This window comes from Pristiophorus japonicus, chromosome 8 (assembly GCF_044704955.1).
Source record: "Pristiophorus japonicus isolate sPriJap1 chromosome 8, sPriJap1.hap1, whole genome shotgun sequence".
In the NCBI taxonomy this organism is placed as follows: Eukaryota; Metazoa; Chordata; class Chondrichthyes; family Pristiophoridae; genus Pristiophorus; species Pristiophorus japonicus.
Window position 1 is genome coordinate 24980411 of NC_091984.1, and position 22543 is coordinate 25002953.

A 22543-nucleotide genomic window follows, 5' to 3' on the forward strand; every position below is an offset into this window, starting at 1 on the left:
CACACAATCACCTCAAAACACTATTTTAGTCTTTTGGGACAATCTATGGAAGGAGAGACCGATTTGAAGTTAATCCACACTCATGTAAATGTTTCATTCACTTGAATAATTTTGAAGATCTTTGCAGTCTTTTTGCTGCAGCACCATTGGTATTATCCTTTTGATTGATGGGCTCCCTCTTGGCAGCAGGAATGGCACCGGAAGTTCAAAGCCCATCCATAATAAGCTTCAAGGGAAACGGCATGGATCCAGAAGGGTGGGCGAGTGACCAGCTGTAAAAGTGGCTGCAAATATTGGGCATGAACATTGCAGAGTTGGTTATAGAAATGCAATTTATTTTTCTTTAAGGGGTGGATAGAATGGGTGTTGGTGGGTTACTGGACCCTGCACCAATAAATATTTAAAGCAAATAACTGTTGCACACTCCAGTTTGCCCCAACTGCAACCCATTCCATCTGCCCCTTAAAGGAAAATAAAATGTAACCACCTTTGCAGTCTTCATACCCAATTATAGTTGCAGCTACTTTTACAGCGCAAAAAAAAACTCTGGCCCCCTCCAAAGTCCCACAAACAATGGATTATTCTTGCCAGGCAGGGTTCTGGCAGGGCAGGATTTCCGCCCGCCCTTCTGGAGCCACGCCAATCCCGCGTCGTTTCCATTGGCTGGAGCCTTGTGACGGATGGGCTTTGGGCTCCCGGAGGCTTTCTTGTCGCCAACACGGAGCTCACCAATTAAAAAAGAGGATCGTTGCCGAGGGGACGGCGGCGAGGTCAAGCACGATGCGCGGAGAGCGGGGCATCCAGAGCGCGCGGGGGGGGGGGGGGTGTGGGTCAAGCGCGGCGCGCGGAGGGCGGGGCCTACAGAGCGCGCGGGGGCGGGTCAGGCGCAGAGAGCGGGGCATCCAGAGCGCGCGGGGGGGATGGGTTCAGGCGCGGCGCGCGGAGGGCGGGGCATCCAGAGCGCGCGGGGGCGGGTCAGGCGCAGAGAGCGGGGCATCCAGAGCGCGCGGGCAGAGGATCGTTGGTAGCTCGTCGGCCTGAGGGGAGGCACCGTGGAAAACCCAACCAACGTGAGAAGCAAATGGCACCTAATACCTCAACTAATCAGGGTTGTCGAAAGTTCGGCAAATAGCAGGGCGCAGCGAGATTTCTGATCTCTCTATAGTTTGTGAGGGGGAGGAGGGTGCACAAAGTCCGTTTGAAAGTTAGACCCATTGCTCTGGTTGTCACCAACAGCTTCGAACGAGTGGAAGCGAGACATTTTAAAATCCAAATGAGTGAGAGCTCATTAGGGTTGCCAACCCTTCCAGGATTTGAATCACAGAATGGTTACTGCACAGAATGAGGACATTCAACCTGCCGAGCCTGTGCCGGCTCTCTGCAAGAGCACTTCAGCTAGTCCCACTCCCCCTGCCCTTTCCCTGTGGCCCTGCAAATTCTTTTTCCTTCGGTTACTTATCCAATTTCCTTTTGAAAGCCATGATTGAATCAGCCTCCACCACCCTTTCTGGCAGTGCATTTCAGATCCTGAACACTTGCTGCGTAAAAAAGCTTTTCTTTATGTTTCCTCTGCCAATCATCTTAAAACTGTGTTCTCCCGTTTTCGACCCTTCCGCCAATGGAAACAGTTTCTATCGATTTACTCTGTCCAGACCCCTCATGTCGTCTTTGGTTCTTTTGCCAATCACCCTGCCAATTGTCCTGCTGTCTCCAGGAATTAAAAGATTCATGTCCTGGTCACTGCTGCAAGCAACCCAGGAGAAAATTAAAGGGTATTAAAAAATATTGAATGTTTAAAAAAAAAATGTTCTTTGAAAACTTTCATTTATTAATTATAAAAATATTGTAGATGGGGGGGGAAAATTCTGTTGGACTGAATCATCCAATCGGGTAACAAAGGGGATAAATTTTAACACCTTTCCACCCCTGCCCCCCCCCAAAAAAAGTTTGGCTTGGGTGGGATGTTAAAATTATTTTAATGGAGGGGAAACATCCGATCGATCCGCTCCCAGGAGACTATTTGCTCATTTAAATATTTTAATGAGAAAGATAGAAAGACTTAACAGCGCTTTTCACAACCACCGGACGTCTCAAAGCGCTTTACAGTCAATTAAGTACTTTTGAATTGTCATCGCTGTTGAATTGTGGAAAACGCAGCAGCCAAAACCTACAAACAGCATTGTGATAATGACCACATAAACTGTTTTTTGTTATGTTGATAAATATTAGCCAGGACACCTCTCCTGTCATGGGATCTTTTACATCCATCTGAGAGGGCAGATGGGGCCATGGTTTAACATCTCATCCAAACAGTACAGCACTTCCTCAGCATTGCACTGGAGTGTCAGCCGAGATTTATGTGCTCAAGTCCATGGAGTAGAGTTGAACCCATAATCTTCTGACTTAGAGGCAAGTGTGCTACCCACTGAGCCACAGCTGACACAATGAAGCTGTGTGCCTCAGGTTTTATCTCTCTTCCAGCTTTAACGCTGGCAGGCCAGGTTACCTGGGCCTCGAGAAACCCGGCAGCTAAAGGGAGGCAAGGACGGCTGCATAGAAGAGGCAAGTCCTTTTCCAGCACTACCCGTGGTCTAGGAGGAGCAGGAGTGCTTCACCCTGGCTCCCCAAGCAAGCCTGTTTCCCATTCCACGCGATTGGACCTCCCGCTTGTGCGCAGGAACCTCCCTTGCCCCACCCCCCCCGCCCCGATGCACAGGCCCGCCCCCGGCTGGGCAATCTCCCCCCCCCCCCGCGCGATAACCCAACTCTCCCTTCGCACGATCATTGACTCCCTCAACCCCCCCCCCCAACTCTGCTGTGATTTGTCTCCGACCCCCTAAGATCATCCCTGACCCTCCAAACTACGCTGTATCCATCCCTCCCCTTGCGCTCTGTACCCCAAACAGGAGGAAACCTACCTGCTTTTGGGCTGTGGCCTCTTCTGGAGTGTTGCCTGCATGACTGGGAGCCAAGCTTGTCAATCAGGCTGGCTTCCGGGCGGGAAACCTGTTTTTCTTTAAACAAAAACACACACTCCACCTTATTTGGGGAAACCCAACTTCTAGAACTCCTCTTTCCCCCCCCCCCCCCTCCCCTCACTTGTAATCTGCCCCGCCAGAAAATATCTTGCTTGTTTCAATTTATGGGCAAAGCCACGTTCGTTGCTCATCCCTAGTTGCCCTGAGAAGGTGGTGTGATTTTCTTTTCTACTTAAAAGGACTACTTAAAACCACATAGTTTAGTTTAGGCCAGACCAGATAGGGATGGCAGGTTCCCTTATCTGCAGCTTTAATGATATCTTCCCCCCACCCCCCACCCCCCCCCCCCAACAAATTTACACATTTTTTTAGAATTCAGTTCCACAATTTAGTGGGATTTGAACTTGTGACATCTGGGTTGCTAGTTCAGTACCATGGCAACAAAATTACTCTACCTATGTAGTGTATTTTAAACGCAGTCAAAAATAATTACTGTATGATTTTGCTACCACGTGGTGGTCTCAATAACCATAACACAGATGCCATGCTGTTCATTTGTTATGAAAATTACCCCAGTTTTAGACGGTTCAGATAAAAAGATATACTGCAAATGCAGGAAATATGAAATAAAAAGAAAACAGGAAATTCTAAAAATGCAACCCCATCAGCATCTGAAAAGAGAGGTCGACATTTGGGTATAAACCCGTGATCTAAAACATTAACCTGCAATTTCTCTTTTCTAATGCTGCGTAATTGCAGTATTTTTTGCTTTTGTTTTGCATGATTATTTCAGTGTTGAGTAATGGTGAATTCTGCTTATGTTGTTATTAGGTTAGGGAGAGTGGTCTCACATGCAAGATGCTTGAGTTTGAAGAGGATTGTTTCCTACCCTTGGATGCTTTGTTTTTTGAAAAACCTTCATCAGAGACAGCGTATGTTACTTCATGGTTTACTTTATAAAGGTTCTTTATCTTGGTGTACACTGTCTACAGTTCAAACCTGCCAAAGACTCAAATTACTTTGAACTTGGCTTGCTTCAGCTGTTATGACATGTTCAGTTAAGTTTCTGTAGAAACAGAAAGTATATAACTTGGCCTGTAGTGAGACATGATAAATACATCCAAAAGTGACATTGACCAGACAACTCGGGAAAGCCAGTCAAGTTAGCATTGTGAATGGAGATCACAATTGATCATATCCCTCTGTTGCCCAGAGTGTATTCTACTTCTAGCATTATCAACTGACACACATTCATTTTAATGACTATTTTTATAACTCAGGAAAATTTAAGCTGCTTTATGATGTAATATAGCGAAATGGGAAGTTATTAACCATAGTAGTTTCTGTTATTCAAAGGAAGCCGCTCCACATTTATACAATTGTTTTCTGTATATCTCTATTATTGGTATGTGTTCCACTAATCTTTAATGGCCTAGAAAAGGCTTCCTCCGGACCTGAACAATTTCTACAAATCTACCTGGTGGTCCGGAGGTTCGTAGGATTGCAGTCCTGGCTCTCTACGCGAAGGCCTTCATAAACACACATATATCCCAGTAGCGTAAGGGTTTCCTACGCATTAATGGGATCACGTGGGCCAGCCAAATCTGTCAGAGTAGGGGGATCCCTATTCATACTTATGGCAATTCTGTATATACGGAGCCGCCATAAATATGAATGGGAATACCCCAGAAACACCAAAAAAAACTTTTTTTTAATCACATATTTCAAAAGAATAAAGATGGAATTTAATTAATTATTTAAAACAAAAATTGAATTCTTTGAAAAATAAATGTACATATTTTAAAGGGTTTAAAAATAAACTTGTCTTATTTAACAGGATTTTAAATATTTAAATTATTTTTTAAAACATATTTTTCTGTACTTTAAAAGTCTTGCTCTGATAAAAGCAGGCCTTACGCAAATAGCCCAACTCTCTCCGCCCATGGATGCCCCTTTCGGATGTGATGGATCTGTCATTTGACAGATAGCAAGTGCCGGGTTTTGGCGCGTGGGCTTTGCATAACTAAACTCGGAACTTACGGGGACCTCACGGATGCATGTGCACCTCGTACGCGCCCGTGGGGAGTGCAATTTCAGGCTCAATATATTTGCAACTTCTCTTGACTATGTGCCCTTTCCCACAAACCTCTATCAGCCATTTGAAAGCTTTTATTTGCCCACATAACAAAATTCACTCCACTTCTAAATAATTCATGTTATGTGAAGCACTATGGCATATTTTTAAGAGACTTGATCAAGCTCTGTATAAATCTAAGTCTTTTTAACTACTGTGGAAAACGTCTTATTTTTCAGATCAGTCTCTCTTATCAATATCGAATTTAATAGAAAGAAGGTCAGCAGGTTTCTATTGATATTTTTGAAGCTGACTTAGATGGTGATAAACATACATTAATTAAAAATGATCAAACAACACAATAGAACATATTGATCCTTTCCCCAGACTGACCAACCTGCTAAATCCAAGATATAAGGGGCAAAATTTCCCCTTTTTATAGCTCCGTTAGCACCTTCGGGGAGTGCTAATGGGACACAATGGCGTTTTCGGCCGGGGGAGGGGGCGCTACCGTCTCCTGGGAAATTGCTCTGGAGCTTTGGGGGATGCTGTCCTGGCAGCACTGCGTCCCACGATTAGCGCATTCATTAGCCGACTCCTCACCACCCTGCGCAAACCTCAACGCTCCGTGGGGGAAATTGCCCCGCAGGCCGCGATACTGGCATGGGCGGATGTCAACACCAGCTTTGTGGGTTGCGAAGCTGGCAGACATCCGCTGCAGGGGTGCCCCTTAAAGCAGAGGCCTTTAGCGCCCCGGGTCACCCTCTTTATTTATCAGCTGACTTGGGTTGGCCTGACAGTGGTGGCTCTCGCATTGACCGGGCTGCCATTGTGCAGCCCGGCACTCCGTTTTAGGTGCCGGGCTGCTGGCCTGGTTAATTGCTTCCCTGGTGGCCCAATGGCAGCCACTAAAGGGCCTGTTGAGTGCACAGCAATCCTCCCTTTTAATGGAAGAGAAGGGGCATTGCAGGGAGTCCGTGTAGCACTGGCCTGCTCCGCACGGCACTGGACTCAGTGCCACACTACTGCCCCAGGAGCGTCCCTCAAAGGAAGCGGAGTGCCCGAGACAACCCAGTTCCGCGTTGGGAATGGGACTTCCTGGCCCCGGAAGGTTACCACCCCCAATCGGGGTGAGGTGCAATTCCTAGCCCATAATATTTAACAAGCATTTGAAGTAAGATCACGTGATTTTCTTTATTTTTCTTCTGAAGTTAAAGATAGAGCTGCTGCAGCAGATGGGATGACTTTTTGACTTGAACAGAACGGGAGCGTTTTTATGGTGTGTGATAGAAACATCGAAAATAGGTGCAGGAGCAGGCCATTCGGCCCTTCGAGCCTGCACCACCATTTAATATGATCATGGCTGATCATGCAACTTCAGTACCCCACTCCTGCCTTCTCTCCATACCCCTTGATCCCTTTAGCCGTAAGGGCCACATCTAACTCCCTCTTGAATATATCCAACGAACTGGACTCAACAACTTTCTGTGGTAGAGAATTTCATAGGTTCACAATTCTCTGGGTGAAAAGGTTTCTCCTCATCTCGGTCCTATATGGCTTACCCCTTATCCTTAGACTATGTTCCCTGGTTCTGGACTTCCCCAACATCGGGAACATTCTTCCTGCATCTAACCTGTCCAATCCCGTCAGAATTTTATATGTTTCTATGAGATCCCCTCTCATTCTTCTAAATTTCAGTGAATATAAGCCTAGTCAATCCAGTCTTTCTTCGATGCAGACTATCAAGCCCTGGGGATTTATCGGCCTTCAATCCCATTAATTTCGCTAAAACCATTTCCTGACTAATAAGGATTTCCCTCGGCTCCCTCAGCTCCTCCTTCTCGCTAGACCCTCAGTCCCCTAGTATTTTCGGGAGGTTATTTGTGTCTTCCTTCATGAAGACAGAACCAAAGTATTTGTTCAGTTGGTCTGCCATTTTCTTGTTCCCCATTATGAATTCACCTGATTCTGACTGCAAGGGACCTACATTAGTCTTCACTCATCTTTTTCTCTTCACATATCTATAGAAGCTTTTGCAGTCAGTTTTTATGTTCCCTACAAGCTTACTCTCATACTCTATTTCCTCCCTACTAATTAAACCCTTAGTCCTCCTCTGCTGAATTCTAAATTTCTCCCAATCCTCAGGTTTGCTGCTTTTTCTGGCCAATTTATATGCCTCTTCCTTGGATTTGACACCATCCCTAATTTCCCTTGTTAGCCACGGTTGAGCCACCTTCCCCGTTTTATTTTTACGCCAGGCAGGGATGTACAATAGATGGTACTGATCCAGAATTTCTTGGAGACTTGCGCCATTATAATATCGCAGCCACGTCATAGGGTCTGTTTTACAGCGCTAAAGTCCCAAGGAAATTGTGTCAATGACTTATGCAACTTGCGCTGCTCTGCCGTTTCACCTAGCCAAAGTAGTGAACAGTTATTTACAATAGCTCCGCCCCATTAAAATCAATGGGGATTGCAAATTTGCTGAATGATCGCTACTTTAATTGCTGCTGCAGTTCAGACCATTAAAGAATGGCGCTAGTAGGCTCAGCATGTTTAGTAAAAAGAAAGATTGGTGAGTTTATACAAACAATGCATTTGAGGCAACAGTTCACAGTTCCATTGCTTTCTTTCACTCGCCTCCCTCAAAGTCCAAGTGCATAACAGTTGAGCTGATTAACATTTGCCTGAAAAGCTTCACTTTTTAGGACAGATCTCGAGTTATAAGAGTACTCCCACTAAAATTAAATCAGTTTGGGCAAGTCTTTTTTGTCACTTTTTAATGCAATTTAATTTCCAGGTGATGGTGCAGTTTAAGAGTCTCCCTGGAGTTGTTCCTGTCACATTAAGTTGAAACGCGATCCCAATGTGGCGAAGGGCTGGCTCCCGGTAATAAATCTCTTCGGCTGCTCCAGACGCTACATTTGCTGCCGAGGCAAACATTTTTATCCTGATTAATCTGAACAAATGCTTTTTGGGAAAGAGTCAGGCAGAATTCCTTCCATAATAAACCTTGGGATATTGCAGTACTATTGCCACCACAACATATCAAAATTAATTGATATAAAAAAAAACTGACTGGATTTTCACAATACCTGGTAAATAAAAGCAATCTAAATAGAGATGCTTAGAGATAAATAGATGCATTATTCTAATAAGAACATAAGAACATAAGAATTAGGAACAGGAGTAGGCCATCTAGCCCCTCGAGCCTGCTCCGCCATTCAACAAGATCATGGCTGATCTGGCCGTGGACTCAGCTCCACTTACCCGCCCGCTCCCGGTAACCCTTAATTCCCTTATTGGTTAAAAATCTATCTATCTGTGACTTGAATACATTCAATGAGCTAGCCTCTTCTAATATAATTCTGATTCAAACAAGCAGTTTCAGTGCACAACATTCATTTGCATTATACAGTATTCCTGATTTTCTTATTGTCAATTTAGCAGTGTTTCTAGGCTCAATACACTGAAACTTGTCAGTCAGTTTCATATGTCGGCTTGTTGTTAAATAATTAATTAAATGAATAATGGCATTCATAATGTCCAGTTGGCCCACCACAACAGGCAGAGAGGGTCTCTTTGACATCTTATCCATAGAGCCTTCAACAATGTGACACTCCCTGATTTGCACCCTTGATAGGGCCTACTGGCTGAATCAGGCAGGCGTTTTGGCTGACCAACCCTTCCGAAGACAGTATTAGCCAGTGCGGGAACGGGGCAGTAAGCTTTTCCCCATCATTTTATGGGCGCTACCGCCCTGCTTCCTCCCAGCAATGTCAGTGAAGATCGTCCCCATACAATGCTATCCACTGAGCCAAGTTGACATTTGAAGAAGAAATGCATGTGCCAATATTGAGACAATTAATTTTTGGGTGATGCTGAGATTCCTAAAATGAGATTTAACTGAACTAGATAAAAAGATGATGAGCTTTCAAGGAGAAATTTATGATCAGGTTAGGGGATTCATTTCATCATAAGAACATAAGAACTAGGAACAGGAGTAGGCCATACGGCCCTTCGAGCCTGCTCTGCAATTCAATAAGATCATGGCTGATCTGATCATGGACTCAGCTCCACTTCCCCGCTCGCTCCCATAACCCCTTATCATTTAAGAAACTGTTTATTTCTGTCTTAAATTTATTCAATGTCCCAGCTTCCACAGTTCTGAGGCAGCAAATTCCACAGATTTACAACCCTCAGAGAAGAAATTTCTCCTCATCTCAGTTTTAAATGGGCAGCCCCTTATTCTAAGATCGTGCCCTCTAGTTCTAGTCTCCCCCATCAGTGGAAACATCTTCTCTGCATCCACCTTGTCAAGCCCCCTCATAATCTTATACGTTTCAATAAGATCACCTCTCATTCTTCTGAATTCCAATGAGTAGAGGCCCAACCTATTCAACCTTTCCTCATAAGTCAACCCCCTCATCCCTGGAATCAACCTAGTGAACCTTCTCTGAATTGCCTCCAAAGCAAGTATATCCTTTCGTAAATATGGAAATCAAAACTGCACGCAGTATTCCAGGTGTGGTCTCACCAATACCTTATTTAGCTGTAACATGACTTCTCTGCTTTTATACTCCATCCCCTTTGAAATAAAGGCCATGATACCATTGGCCTTCCTGATCACTTGCTGTACCAGCATACTAACCTTTTGTGTTTCATGCACAAGTACCCCCCAGGTCCCGCTGCACTGCCGCACTTTGCAATCTTTCTCCATTTAAATAATAGCTCTTTGATTTTTTTCTGCCAAAGTGCATGACCTCACATTTTCCAACATTATACTCCGTCTGCCAAATTTTTGCCCACTCATTTAGACTGTCTATATCCTTTTGCGGATTTTTTGTGTCCTCCTCATACAAAGATGGGAGGAAAAGCAATGTATCGTCAGCAAACTTGGCTAGTTAAACTCAGTCTCTTCAAATTTGTTTGAATGAATCATCAATGGTAAAGGCTTGTGTCTTACCCAATTGGGTCTTACCTCTCCAGGTAAGTTATTTAATTCAAGAGAATTAAAAATCAATAGGTGGCTGTATTAATTGAGATAGGACTATGTTAATCGAGCAGTCTGGCAATGACTTTAATATATAGGAGGGTATTTGAGGAATTGTGAGTCTATAGGTAAGATGATGCTGAGGAACATTTCAGATCTATATGGGAAGCAGAAATAGCTGACATAGATTTTCAATGATCTAGGTTTTAATTTACAATCATAAAGTTGTTGACAATATTCAAGAAGAAGACCGATATTAAGGTCAATCTGGTGAGATACTAGAGATGAAAATCTTTCTATTTGGAATTATAGGTCTTGGTAGAAAGATGATTAAAAGAAAGCATCAACAGCCTTTTCTGAAAAACCAAAATTGAGTAGTTTGAACCTTTCTAGTATCTGTCAACCTGGATGAAGTGAATTGAGATGTTGCATCTTGCTTCGACACAAGGACAGTATATTTCATCTGAGGAAGTTACCATGAGCTAAATTGGTAGCCTCAGAAGATATGGGAACCAAGGTTACCTCAGCCAATATAGTGTGGTTAATGGGACCTTCACTCTCTTCTGTCTTAAGATGTGTGCACTCCGGATGAATGAAGGGAACAGCCCAGAATAAACTATATAGAGATTGTTCATTGCAAAGAATTCTGTGTAGGTCTACAATGAGCATAATTTGGAATGTTTTGAATACTCTAGATGCTAACAAGGTCTCCTACTTGATGAAACTGAGCAGAGTTCAAGAAATATTTAAATGGAAACCTCATTCATATTCATTGTTAATCTAATTCCCCTTTTATTTCTGGTAATACGGATATATAGATAACATTTTATATTGTGGAAAGTCATATATTTGACACACTAAGCTAAAAAATCTGTTCTACTAATACTTTGATAGGAAATTTATCAATCAAGAAAAGACATGTTGGCAGATTGCCCCTGCTCCACCAATTTCTGAAATACCAGCTGCTCAGGAATTGCAGAAAGATCTAGAAAGGCTAAAATCTTCAGGTATAATGTATTATTTTAACATTTCAAAATCCCTTTATAGTTTTACTTGTATTGCTATTTCTATAGGATGTTTAGCAGTTGTTTCCCCTTGCTCTGCTTTTTTCCTTCTTTTGTTAATCATTTAGTGCAGCTGTTGACCTCATATTTGGGCACCCTGTGCGGAGGGGAGCGGGTAGGTCCGAAGGCCTCCTCGTAGGACTGCTCCTGGGCACGGCCAAGGGTGCCATCAGCCGGTCCAGGCAGCGGGCGGTCGAGGGGGTCGTTCAACCTGACTGCCTGCCTCTCTTCCGCTCTTACATCCGGTCCAGGGTGTCCTTGGAGATGGAGCACGCGGTGTCCACCGGTACGCTCGCGGCCTTCCGCGAGAGGTGGGCACCGGAGGGACTGGAGTGCATCATCACGCCCGGCAACCAAATTTTAATTTGATTTTACGTTTTAAAGTTTAATTTGTTTTAATTGCCGGTGCTTTTAGTGTCCCCCTCCCCTTTTATAGGGGGCACTGGGAAAATTTGATTTTAGCGCCCCAAAAAAAAACCAAAAAAATTATTTAAAAAAAAAGGGGCCTTGAAAATGTCTGCTGTGTCACCCAGGTCGGGTGGCATGGTCTTAATGTTTTATGTTTTGCAGGTAAACTCAAAAGAGTTTCAAGTACCCGAAGGAAAATGTTTTGCAGGGCTACTGGGAAAGGGGGGGGGAATGGGACTAGCTGAAGTGCTCTTGCAGAATGGCCTCCTTCTGTGCTGTAACCATTCTGTGATTCATTCTATGATTCTATGATCAGATTGGAGTAGAAAGTGAATAATCGTGCAATCCAACAATTCAAACATCAATTTGATTCTGTAGGTAGCTAATCAAAATTCCATGCACCAAAGAGAAAGTTGGACTTGTACAGTTTTCCATTTATAAATCAACTATTGTGCTGTATTAATAGATACTTATTGTTGAATCTTAATAAATTATCAGTCATTCTTATATATTGATAGATACTGAACATGTGAACTACAAACAAGAATGCACTATAAAGGAGAATGCTTTTCATTTTAAAATATCTTCATTGTAAATGCTGCAAGCTGTTAACTTAGTATCTTTAAAAACCAGGAGATAAATATCAAATTGATAGAGCTTCAAAATCAAATCAGAAAATGTTCTATGTATACACTGGGTCTGACAGTGCATCAACATAGTATTCAATATTTCAGGTAGAGACATTTCATCAGAACATTCTGACAAAGGGTCTCCACCCAAAATGTTATACTATTTTTTCTAATTTCTATTTCCAGAGGCTGACGAACCAGTTATGTATTTTCAACATTTACATTTTGCATTTCAGATTTACAACATTTGCAGTATTTTCTTTGTATAGACCAGTTCTCTCTCGTTATTTATCAACTTTATTTTGACTCTAAACTGCTTCTGGAATCTCTCATCAGTTTCTCATTGCTTATATTACATTACTTGCAAGTATTTTTGCACAAATATGACGAAAGTCTTCAAAATGTTCTAAATTTACTTTTTCTAGTTATTAGAACTAACACCATGGCAGTTTCAATTAACTAAAGTCTGCTGTCAGTGCTATTTTATGTTCTTGCAGTGGCCCCAAGTGGCTGGAAAATGGGAGAAGGGCTGCCTTTCTTGTAGATAATCTGTGGTGCTGAATCCAGATTACCTGAATATTTAAGCATTTTACCATGCTAATAAAGTGAACTATTGTGCTGGATTTTTAACCAAGCCCAAATACATTTTGCCTCCATTCTTGGAACAACACAAACCTTTCATTTTTTCAATATTTAGGGTCAGAGTAGACTTCATTTCTACCTCCTTCAGGTAACAGCAGTCCCTGCCATCATACCAATTTTTAGAAGACCGGTCACATTTATACTTTCTCGAGGAAACACAGCACTTTTCTTAGGTACGGCATTCCAACCTTTTATAATGTTCTGCACTGACAGCCTGTCACTTGATAGCCAAATCATGGCCCTTGCATTGTCAATCAGCCAAGGACTTTTCAAACAGCATGCTAAATTCATAGCGCTTTGGCGTAATTATCATACTGATTTATGGTTTCTCTGACCCCAAGATTCAATGACATGCATTAATAACTAAAATTTATTATAATTTAACTTACATTTTTGAGATCTAGTAAAATCAAAGAAAATTACACTGGATTGATAGAAATAAATTGATCATAACTCTCTGTTTTAATAGATAAACACTTTCCCAAAGCCCCATGTGAATGAGTAAAACATCTATACACACACAAACTGTGCAGGGTTTGGGAGTATCAGTGCTCCCTACAACTGTGGGCTGTGTTCCTTGGCAGTAAATCCACAGGAATCCACTCACTACTTATCAAGGCACTCCTGACCCATCATTTGCTTTCATTTCAGTAGCCAATTTTATATACAATAATGTAAATCCACTGTACTGCCACCTCCAAGGCCTTTGCAAAATGGGTATTACTGTGTATTTGGCCGTTTACCTACTATTAGTATTGCACATAGTGGTAAAACAGTGGAATCTAAATTATGTCTTGTATATCTAATTTTTCCAGACTGCTCCATTTTTGTCTGTTCTGATTCATGGGTTAAAGTTCCATGGGTGACAGTATCTGTATGTAAGCCCCAATTTTGCGACCCCAGCAAAATCTGTGCTACGAATGGCTGATTGCTTTGTCAATCTAGCTTACAGCACATTGAAGTCGCTGCCTAATTTTGCAGGATCAGCATTTGAAAAATTGTCATAAGCTTGCAGCACAGCTATAGCTTTGCACTGGCAGCTTGCTGTGTAAAATCTGACTAGCTGATTTAAAGGAATCTGTGCATTTAAAGTGATTGGTTGCTTATGGGGGGAAATATTGTTTCAACCTTTATAAAGTTTCAAAATGTCAAAATGATGGAAAGGAAATCCATTTTGGAAGCACAAAGTGTGCTCAAGTATGAAGTAGTTCAGCATTTGACTCCCTGTTTAATGCCTGGCAAAGTGGTGCAAAGAAGGTTGCCCCGTTTGCCAGAGAACAGCAGTATATTTTGACTTTCAAGAGATGGTGGCCAAGCTCAACTGTCTGCACAATATATGCGTTATATCTATGATGCTCTCCAATCTTAGGAACTTGGTATCTGGGAAACATTGTGAACCTTGCTGAGCTGATGCCTGCTTTCTACAGGAAAAGTGATGAATGTGTCGTCTATTCTAAACAAGGCCTTGATCATCTGTTTGATGCATCTGTGGACAGCTGATTGACTGATTTGACATAAAGCACATATGGCTGATAGCATGGAAGGTTCCAATAGGGTACAAGTTTAATGCACACCCATGAGAAGCGACAACCTACTCTGTGAAGTGGAGATGTCGAACAGCTCTCCTCTGACCTGCCCTAAAAGCACTATCTGGGTCAATGATTGCACGTCCAGACAGGTGGGTGCATGATGCCTAAATTACTGTGAGTTGGCATTTCTTGTACCTTCAAGAACTCCTCTTTAAATTTAGGAGTGCCATTGGAACTCTCAAAAGAATTTCCACCTCACCCATTTTGGTTGTTGCAAACAAAACAGCAACGGTAGCATGTTACAAATAAAAAAAACATCAGGCCCAAACAACAACATTAATAACATTAGAGATTAAACTTTCCAACCAAAAATTACAGTTTTATTCACATTTTAGAAGCCTATTCCAGCAGACCAGGCCGTCCAAACACTGCAGAACTAGTTCAAATGGGCAAACACTGCTGCCAGTAAGAAAGCAGCTAGAAAACCACAAAATCAATGAGGGACCAATTTGAATAATTTTAGGAGCCTTAGGAGGTTTGTGCTGGCCACCATTGCAGACTGAAAAATGCTGGCGTTTTTCCTGACCAGGAAATGCAGCTTGCTAGCTTGCATACTCAATTTCGCACCCTGTGCTCACGGCAGCAGAACCTCATTAAATCTGCCGTGAAAAATATATGTATGATGAAAATGTAGATAAAATGCAGCAATGTGGACTGATACAGATCAGCTATTTTTGCCACTATGCTTGTAATTCACAGCCTTTTTTAATTACAGTTTCACTTTTCTGTTCCTTCTGTCATACTTTATCACTGTTCAGTTTTGGGGTTGTTTTCTATGTATCCCAACTGATTTATGGGTAAATTGTATAAATTTAAAATATATCCAACTGATAGTAAAGAAGGAATCATGTGCAAGTGTTTGAAGATAAGCAGGTAAGAGAAAAACTGTAGAATAAATCATCAGAGTAACTTAGTGTAAACTGAAGGTTAAACTTGTTACATAAATGTTTGACAATGTGGAGTTTTATAAAAGCTGAAGGATAAAACACAGCTATAAGTGAAAAGAAAAAGTTAAAGATGATAAAGAAATGTGAGGCAGTTCTGAGAATGTTAAAAAGTATAAAGTAGTTAAAGAATAAATCCAGTGTACAGGAGATATTTTTTGTTTTGGAATTATGTAATTGTTAACAAACAGATACTTTGTACGATTCACTGCATCAAAACAATATAGAATGCTCGAAACACCGAATTTTACAGAATAGAAAGAGAACATTAGGCCCGTGATGCCTGCACCAGCTTTCTGAAAGAGCAATCCACTTAATCTCATTCCCCTGCACTCTTCCCATAACCCTTAACAATGTTATTACCCTTAAAAGCTATTATGAACTCTATTTCCACTGTGCTTTCTGATATAACTATCAGTTGAACCCCAGATTTGAATCATCAGCCAGTACCGAAGCTTGGACCTGAATCATAGTAGTGTGGAGAAAGTGTGTTAACTGCTAATGCTTATTTGTTGTTGCTTAATCTTTACATACTGGTTGAAGGCAAGCTCACTGCACTGGGGCCAAAACTGTATGTATTGTATCAAACTTTTAAAATTATATTATTATTCAACTAACTTTACTAAGAATATTTTCTATTTTTTTTAATTCAATGAAATCTTGTTGATCCTGATTTACTCCTTGTCCTGTCAGACTGTATATCATACTTTATACTTTATTTTTGCAGGCATCAATCAGTCACAAAAGAAATTTATACCACCTTTAAAGAAGAAAGCTGAAAATGAATGCCAGTCACAAATGGTTTTTGATTGCCAATATATGCAGACCCCAATCAAACGTAAAACATTTGAAATAGGGTTAAATAACTCCCTAAAAGATCAATCTCAGTTTAGGTTCAGAAGTGACAATTCTATTCCTTCAACCATCCTGTTAAATGACAACAGTAAAGGTCACAGCAGACATCAGCATGAAGAGACATTTGATAATTTGAATTGTCTTAGTACTTCACATCATAACCCTGAGGAGAAGGATGAAAGTGCTAACTCTTTGTTCAGAAAAAGGTAATCTTCTTCATTTTGTATTATGCAGAGCTCCCTGTGTTTTTCTGCAGCAAGACTTGACAATAATTGTACAATTCTGGAATCAAATTTCCAAATGCCCAAATAAGCAGTCAGTCAAGGTGATGATTAAGAGGGCGGGGGGAGTGGTAATTTTTAATTTTAACTTAACTCAACTAAAGAGATCGGAATAGCCGACTGTTTTACATCCCATCTTATTTTTACTTTCCATTGACATCAGTGGAAGATAGAATTGGCGGGGGGGGGGTTAATATAAGAACATAAGAATTAGGAGCAGGAGTAGGCCATGCAGTTCTTCGAGCCTGCTCCGCCATTCAATAAGACTGATCTTCGACCTCAACACCACTTTCCTGCCCGATCCCCATATCCCTTGATTCTCCAACAGTCCAAAAATCTATCTATCTCAGCCTTGAATATATTCAACAACTCAGCATCCACAGCCCTATGGGGTAGAGAATTCCATGATTCACAACCCTCTTAAATGGCAAACCCCTTATCCTGAGAGTATGCTCCTTAGTTCTAGATTCTACACAATCTTTCCTCATAGGACAAGCCTCTCATCCCAGGAATCAATCTCGTGAACCTTCGTTGCACCACCTCTAAGGCAAGTATGTGCTTCTCAGATAAGGAGACCAAAACTATGCACAGTACTCCCAAGTGTGGTCTCACCAAAGCCCTGTACAATTGTTGCAAGATTTCCTTACTTTTGTACTCCATCCCCCTTGCAATAAAGGCCAACATGCCATTTGCCTTCCTTATTGCTTGCTGTACCTGCACGTTAACTTTCTGTGTTTCCTGCACAAGAGCACCTAAATCTCTGAACACCAACATTTAATAGTTTCTCATCATTTTAAAAATATTCTATTTTTCTTTTCTTCCTACGAGAGTGAATAACCTCACAATTCCCAACATTATACTCAATCTTCCACCTTATTGCCCATTCACTTAACCTCTCTATATCCCTTTGTAGGCTCTTTGTGTCCTCCTCACAGCTTACTTTCCCACCTAGCTTTGTATCATCAGCAAACTTGGATACATTGCATTCGATCCTTTCATCTAAGTCATCAATATAGATTGTAAATTACTGAGTTCCAAGCACTGATCCTTGCGGCACCCCACTGGTTACAGCCTGCCAACCGGAAAACAACCCGTTTATCCCTACTCTCTGTTTTCTGTCCATTAACCAATCCTCTAGCCATGCTAATATATTACCTCCAACCTATGAGCCCTTATCTTGTGTAGCACCTTATCAAATGCCTTTTGGAAATCCAAATACACTATATGCACTGGTTGGTGGATCCAATCGCCTCAGTTTCCCATTGGGCAGGCTATATTAAAATTAACCCCATAGTCTTTGCTTCCCCAAATGGTTCAGTGAGTTTATCCAATGTGTAGCTGAGCCATACAAACATTGAACCTCCTTGGTGCAGTCCCACGTCTGCAAAGTAAGCTGACCTCAATGGGGGCAGTGGTAGAGGCACTGGAATTGGCATGAATGCCTCTGGGTTATGTAGCGGAAATATGGGCCGCGATTTCGCCTACTGAAGCGGGCTAAGTGCGGCCGCGGTAGGTAACGGACTGCGACCTTGTTCCCGGTTCCATCGTGCTCTGTTGAAGTTATTTTGCCCCGATTGGGCTTGTTAAGCCCGCCCTGTGAGGTTCCCGGCCAATTAAAAGTAAGCAGGTCTGATGACATCATTTGATGATACATCATCAGCTGGTTTCCTTAAAGGGACCATGCTCACATTCATTGTGACAGTTGTGCTGTCAGTGTTCTGCAGCATTGAGATGCTGCAAACACTGACAAGCACTGCACAAAGGTGCATGGCTGCACCCAGGCTCTCCCACGATTCCCTCAATATGCTTATGGAGGGAGTTGTGGGAGCGCACACAAAGGTTCTCTTCCCTTCCAATGAGCGGAAGAGACCTCCCCAGGACACCAACGCAACCTGGTTACACATTGCACAGGAGACCACAAGCAGGGATGTCAACAGGAAGACATGGCTGCAGTGACGCAAACCTTTCAATGATCTCAGTAGATCATGAAACATTACTGCAAAGCCACACTCGACCTCATCCTGCTGTGCCACTCATCATATCCCTATCCTACTCGTGCACATCCTTACACCAACTTACTTGCAGCTCCACCCATCCCTCTATCTACATTATCACATCCCCATCTCACTAGCCACCCCTCACACTCACCCTCATCCTTGTCCAGTCCTACCCACTAAGAACACACAAGGGTAGGCACTTCGGTTTTTTAGCCAATGTTTATGTAGAGTTTCTGCTAATGTGTTGTCAAACATTGAACACCTTGGACAGATTTGTGTGCCCCTTTGGAAGTGGCTTAATGCGTTGTAGTGAATGGTGAGACATAATGGTACCACCCTGTCAATGGTGATGAGTGTGAAAGGAATGGATTGGGCATTGCAGGGATGCTTTATGGTGCTGGTGTGGGGTGGTGCCAACCTGGCGCATCATGTGGCAGGCAGCGTGTACAGCGTCAACTGAAGTAAATCTGGGCATGGCAAGGCGATCCCTGGCCTCCCGGACAGCAATGTGATCGGGTGCTGATGCCCTGTGTCCTGTGAAGCATCAGGTGATTGTGGAGAAGTTGGTATTGTTTTTGGTGTGCCTGGTGATGTTGGTGTTGGGGCTGATCGTGGTGGGATTCTGAGGATCAAGGTGAGTTCTTTTTTCAAGGGCACCGATGCTGCTGGACTAGATGGCAGCTGAAGTTGAGATGACAAAAGCGATCTGTCAATGGTGAGAGAGGTTGCTCCAAGGAGGTGACAGTGGATAGAGAGTTTATACAAACACTTCCAATCTTCCTAAAGCTCAAAAGTGTATTCCAAATCCTGAAAGCTCTAACTTCTAACATTGAAAAGTACACAGCTGTGAAATGGTAGCTTTTATACCACTTTTGCAGCTGTCACCTATTCAGAGCGATGGAGAGTCATTGAAAACCCGACCAACTTAGCTGACGTGATTCCCGAGCGCCATAAAAAAGCTGGAAAAATGGTAAGTAGATGGTAAAATGCTGTTTGAGTACCTCTAAACACTCCCTTAACTACTTCAATTAGTTCACCCGCCGCTTAGTGTCGGGTCTGTAAAGTGCAGGCAGACCCGACACTTGGGAAACTGACACGGAGGCGGACTTAGAGCGGAATCCCGCCCTCTGTCAATCTATTAGATTTTGACATTGGACCCGCTTCCGAACCCACCTCTGAGTGCCGGCAAAATCCAGATCATGGTTTGATTGCTTGCTGGTGGCTGCTGCTGGAACTGTTCCTGTATGTATTTGCAGTAAGAACAGAATCGGCTGTGATGTTTCCATAGAAACAGAGAAACATAGAAATCTACAGCGCAGAAGGAGTTCATTTCGGCCCATCGTGACTGTGCCGGCCGACAAAGAGCCACACGGCCCTTGGTCAGCACCCCAGAAGGTTACATATAAACCTATGAACAATAAACCATGGCGGAAAGGTAAAGAGCATCTGGCACAAATAGTCCGCCCCACACAACTGCGACACCCCTTGCACCGCAACATTCTACACTCCATCCCAACCGGAGTCATGCCATAAGAACATAAGAACATAAGAATTAGGAACAGGAATAGGCCATCTAGCCCCTCGAGCCTGCTCCGCCATTCAACAAGATCATGGCTGATCTGGCCGTGGACTCAGCTCCACTTATCCGCCCGCTCCCCATAATCCTTAATTCCCTTATTGGTTAAAAATCTATCTATCTGTGATTTGAATACATTCAATGAGCTAACCTCAACTGCTTCCTTGGGCAGAGAATTTCACAGATTCACAACCCTCTGAGAGAAGAAATTCCTTCTCAACTCGGTTTTAAATTGGCTCTCCCGTATTTTGAGACTGTTTCCCCCAGTTCTAGTCTCCCCGACCAGTGGAAACAACCTCTCTGCCTCTATCTTGTCTATCCCTTTCATTATTTTAAATGTTTCTATAAGATCACCCCTCATCCTTCTGAACTCCAACGAGTAAAGACCCAGTCGACTCAATCTATCATAAGGTAACCCCCTCATATCCGGAATCAGCCACGTGAATCGTCTCTGTACCCCCTCCAAAGCTAGTATATCCTTCCTTAAGTAAGGTGACCTGGGAGAGGCAAAAAAAACATAAAAACCCAGGCCAATAGGAGAAAAAAATCTGGGAAAATTCCTCTCCAACCCATCCAGGCAATCGAAACTAGTCCAGGAGATCACCCTGGCCGTATTCGATTCCCTGCAGTACTTACCATTATATCTGCGCCAGCCAACAAGAGGTTATCCAGTCTAATCCCACTTACCAACTCTCGGTCTGTAACCCTGCAGGTTACGGCATTTCAAGTGCCCATCCATCATCATCATAGGCAGTCCCTCAAAATCAAGGAAGACTTGCTTCCACTCTAAAAGTGAGTTCTTAGGTGACTGAACAGTCTAATACAGGAATTACAGTCTCTGTCACAGGTGGGACAGATAGTCGTTGAAAGAAAGGGTGGGTGGGGAAACTGGTTTACCGCACGCTCCTTCCACTGCCTGTGCTTGCTTTATGCATGCTCTTGGCAAGAAGACTCGAGGTGTCAGTGCCTTCCCGGATGCTCTTCCTCCACTTAGGGCGGTCTTTGGCCAGGGACTCCCAAGTGTCAGTGGGGATGTTGCATTTTATCAAGGAGACTTTGAGGGTGTTCTTGAAACATTTCCTCTGCCCACCTGGGGCTCGCTTGCCATGTAGGAGTTCCGAGTAGAGCGCTTGCTTTGGGAGTCTTGTGTCAGGCATGCGAACAATGTGGCCCGCCCAACAGAGCTGGTCGAGCGTGGTCAATGCTTCGATGCTGGGGATGTTGGCCCGATCGAGGACACTGATGTTGGTGCGTCTGTCCTCCCAGGGGATTTGCAGGATCTTACGGTGACATCATTGGTGATATTTCTCTGGCGATTTGAGGTGTCTACTGTGTATGGTCGACGTCTCTGAGCCATACAGGAGGGCGAGTATCACTACAGCCCTGTAGACCATAAGCTTGGTGCCAGATTTGAGGGCCTGATCTTCGAACACTCTCTTCTTCAGGCGGCCAAAGGCTGCGCTGGCGCACTGGAGGCGGTGTTAAACCTCGTCGTTGATGTCTGCCCTTACTGATGATAAGCTCCCGAAGTATGGAAAGTGGTCCACGTTGTCCAGGGCTACGCCATGGATCTTCATGACTGGGTGGCAGTGCTGTCGGCGGGGTCAGGTTGGTGGAGGACCTTTGTCTTACGGATGTTTAGTGTAAGGCCCATGCTTTCGTATGCCTCGGTGAAGATGTTGACTATGACTTGAAGTTCAGTCTCTGAATGTGCACAGATGCAAGCATCGTCTGCGTACTGTAGCTCGATGACACAGGATAGGACCGTCTTGGATCTGGCCTGGAGGCAATGAAGGTTGAACAGCTTCCCACTGGTTCTGTAGTTTAGTTTCACTCCAGCAGGGAGCTTTTTAAGTGTGAGGTGGAGCATTGCAGCGAGGAAGATCGAGAAGAGGGTTGGCGCGATGACACAGCCCTGCTTGACCCCGGTTCGGACGTGGATTGGGTCTGTAGTGGATCCGTTGGCCAGGATCACGGCTTGCATGTCATCGTGGAGCAGGCGGAGGATGGTGACAAACTTTTGGGGGAAGCCGAAACGGAGAGGATGCTCCAAAGTCCCTCGCGGTTAACAGTGTCAAAGACCTTTGTAAGGTCAAAGAAGGCCATGTACAAGGGTTGGTGCTGTTCCCTGCATTTCTCTCGCAGTTGTCGCGACGTAAAGATCATGTCCGTTGTACCCTGTAGTGGACGGAATCCGCACTGTGGCTCCGGAAGGAGCTCCTCAGCCACAGGGAGAAGATTGAGGAGGATTCTAGCGATGACCTTCCTAGTGGCTGATAACAGGGAGATTCCTCTATAGTTGCTGCAGTCGGACTTGTCCTCTTTTTTTTTAAAAGATGGTCACGATTACTGCATCTCTGAGATCTCCCGGCATGCTCTCCTCGTTCCAGATGAGAGAGATGAAGTCATGCATTCGTGCCAATAGTGCTTCTCCGCCATACTTCAGTGCCTCAGCGGGGATTCCATCCGCTCCCGATGCCTTGTTGTTCTTGAGCTGACGGAAGGACTTTTCT

The 22543-nt window shown here is 43.5% G+C and overlaps 1 protein-coding gene across 9 annotated transcripts in view; it reads left to right on the forward strand.

Moving 5' to 3' along the window:
- The first annotated feature begins 980 nt into the window (after positions 1–980).
- hfm1 (helicase for meiosis 1) overlaps positions 981–22543 on the forward strand; it is a 202633-nt gene continuing 181070 nt past the window's right edge. For 6 of the 9 annotated variants that reach the window (XR_011594031.1, XR_011594029.1, XR_011594030.1 and 3 more), the window contains exons 1-4: positions 981–1070; positions 3810–3910; positions 10940–11052; positions 16049–16382. Coding sequence is in view for 5 of the 9 variants with exons in the window: in XM_070886575.1 (XP_070742676.1) it covers positions 3837–3910; positions 10940–11052; positions 16049–16382 (521 nt within the window). In the remaining 4 variants the exon portion in view is untranslated. Of the gene's footprint in view, positions 1071–3809; positions 3911–10939; positions 11053–14288; positions 14467–16048; positions 16383–22543 lie in introns of those variants that run through there. The other 3 variants (XM_070886579.1, XM_070886576.1, XM_070886580.1) reach the window with 3 other exon arrangements.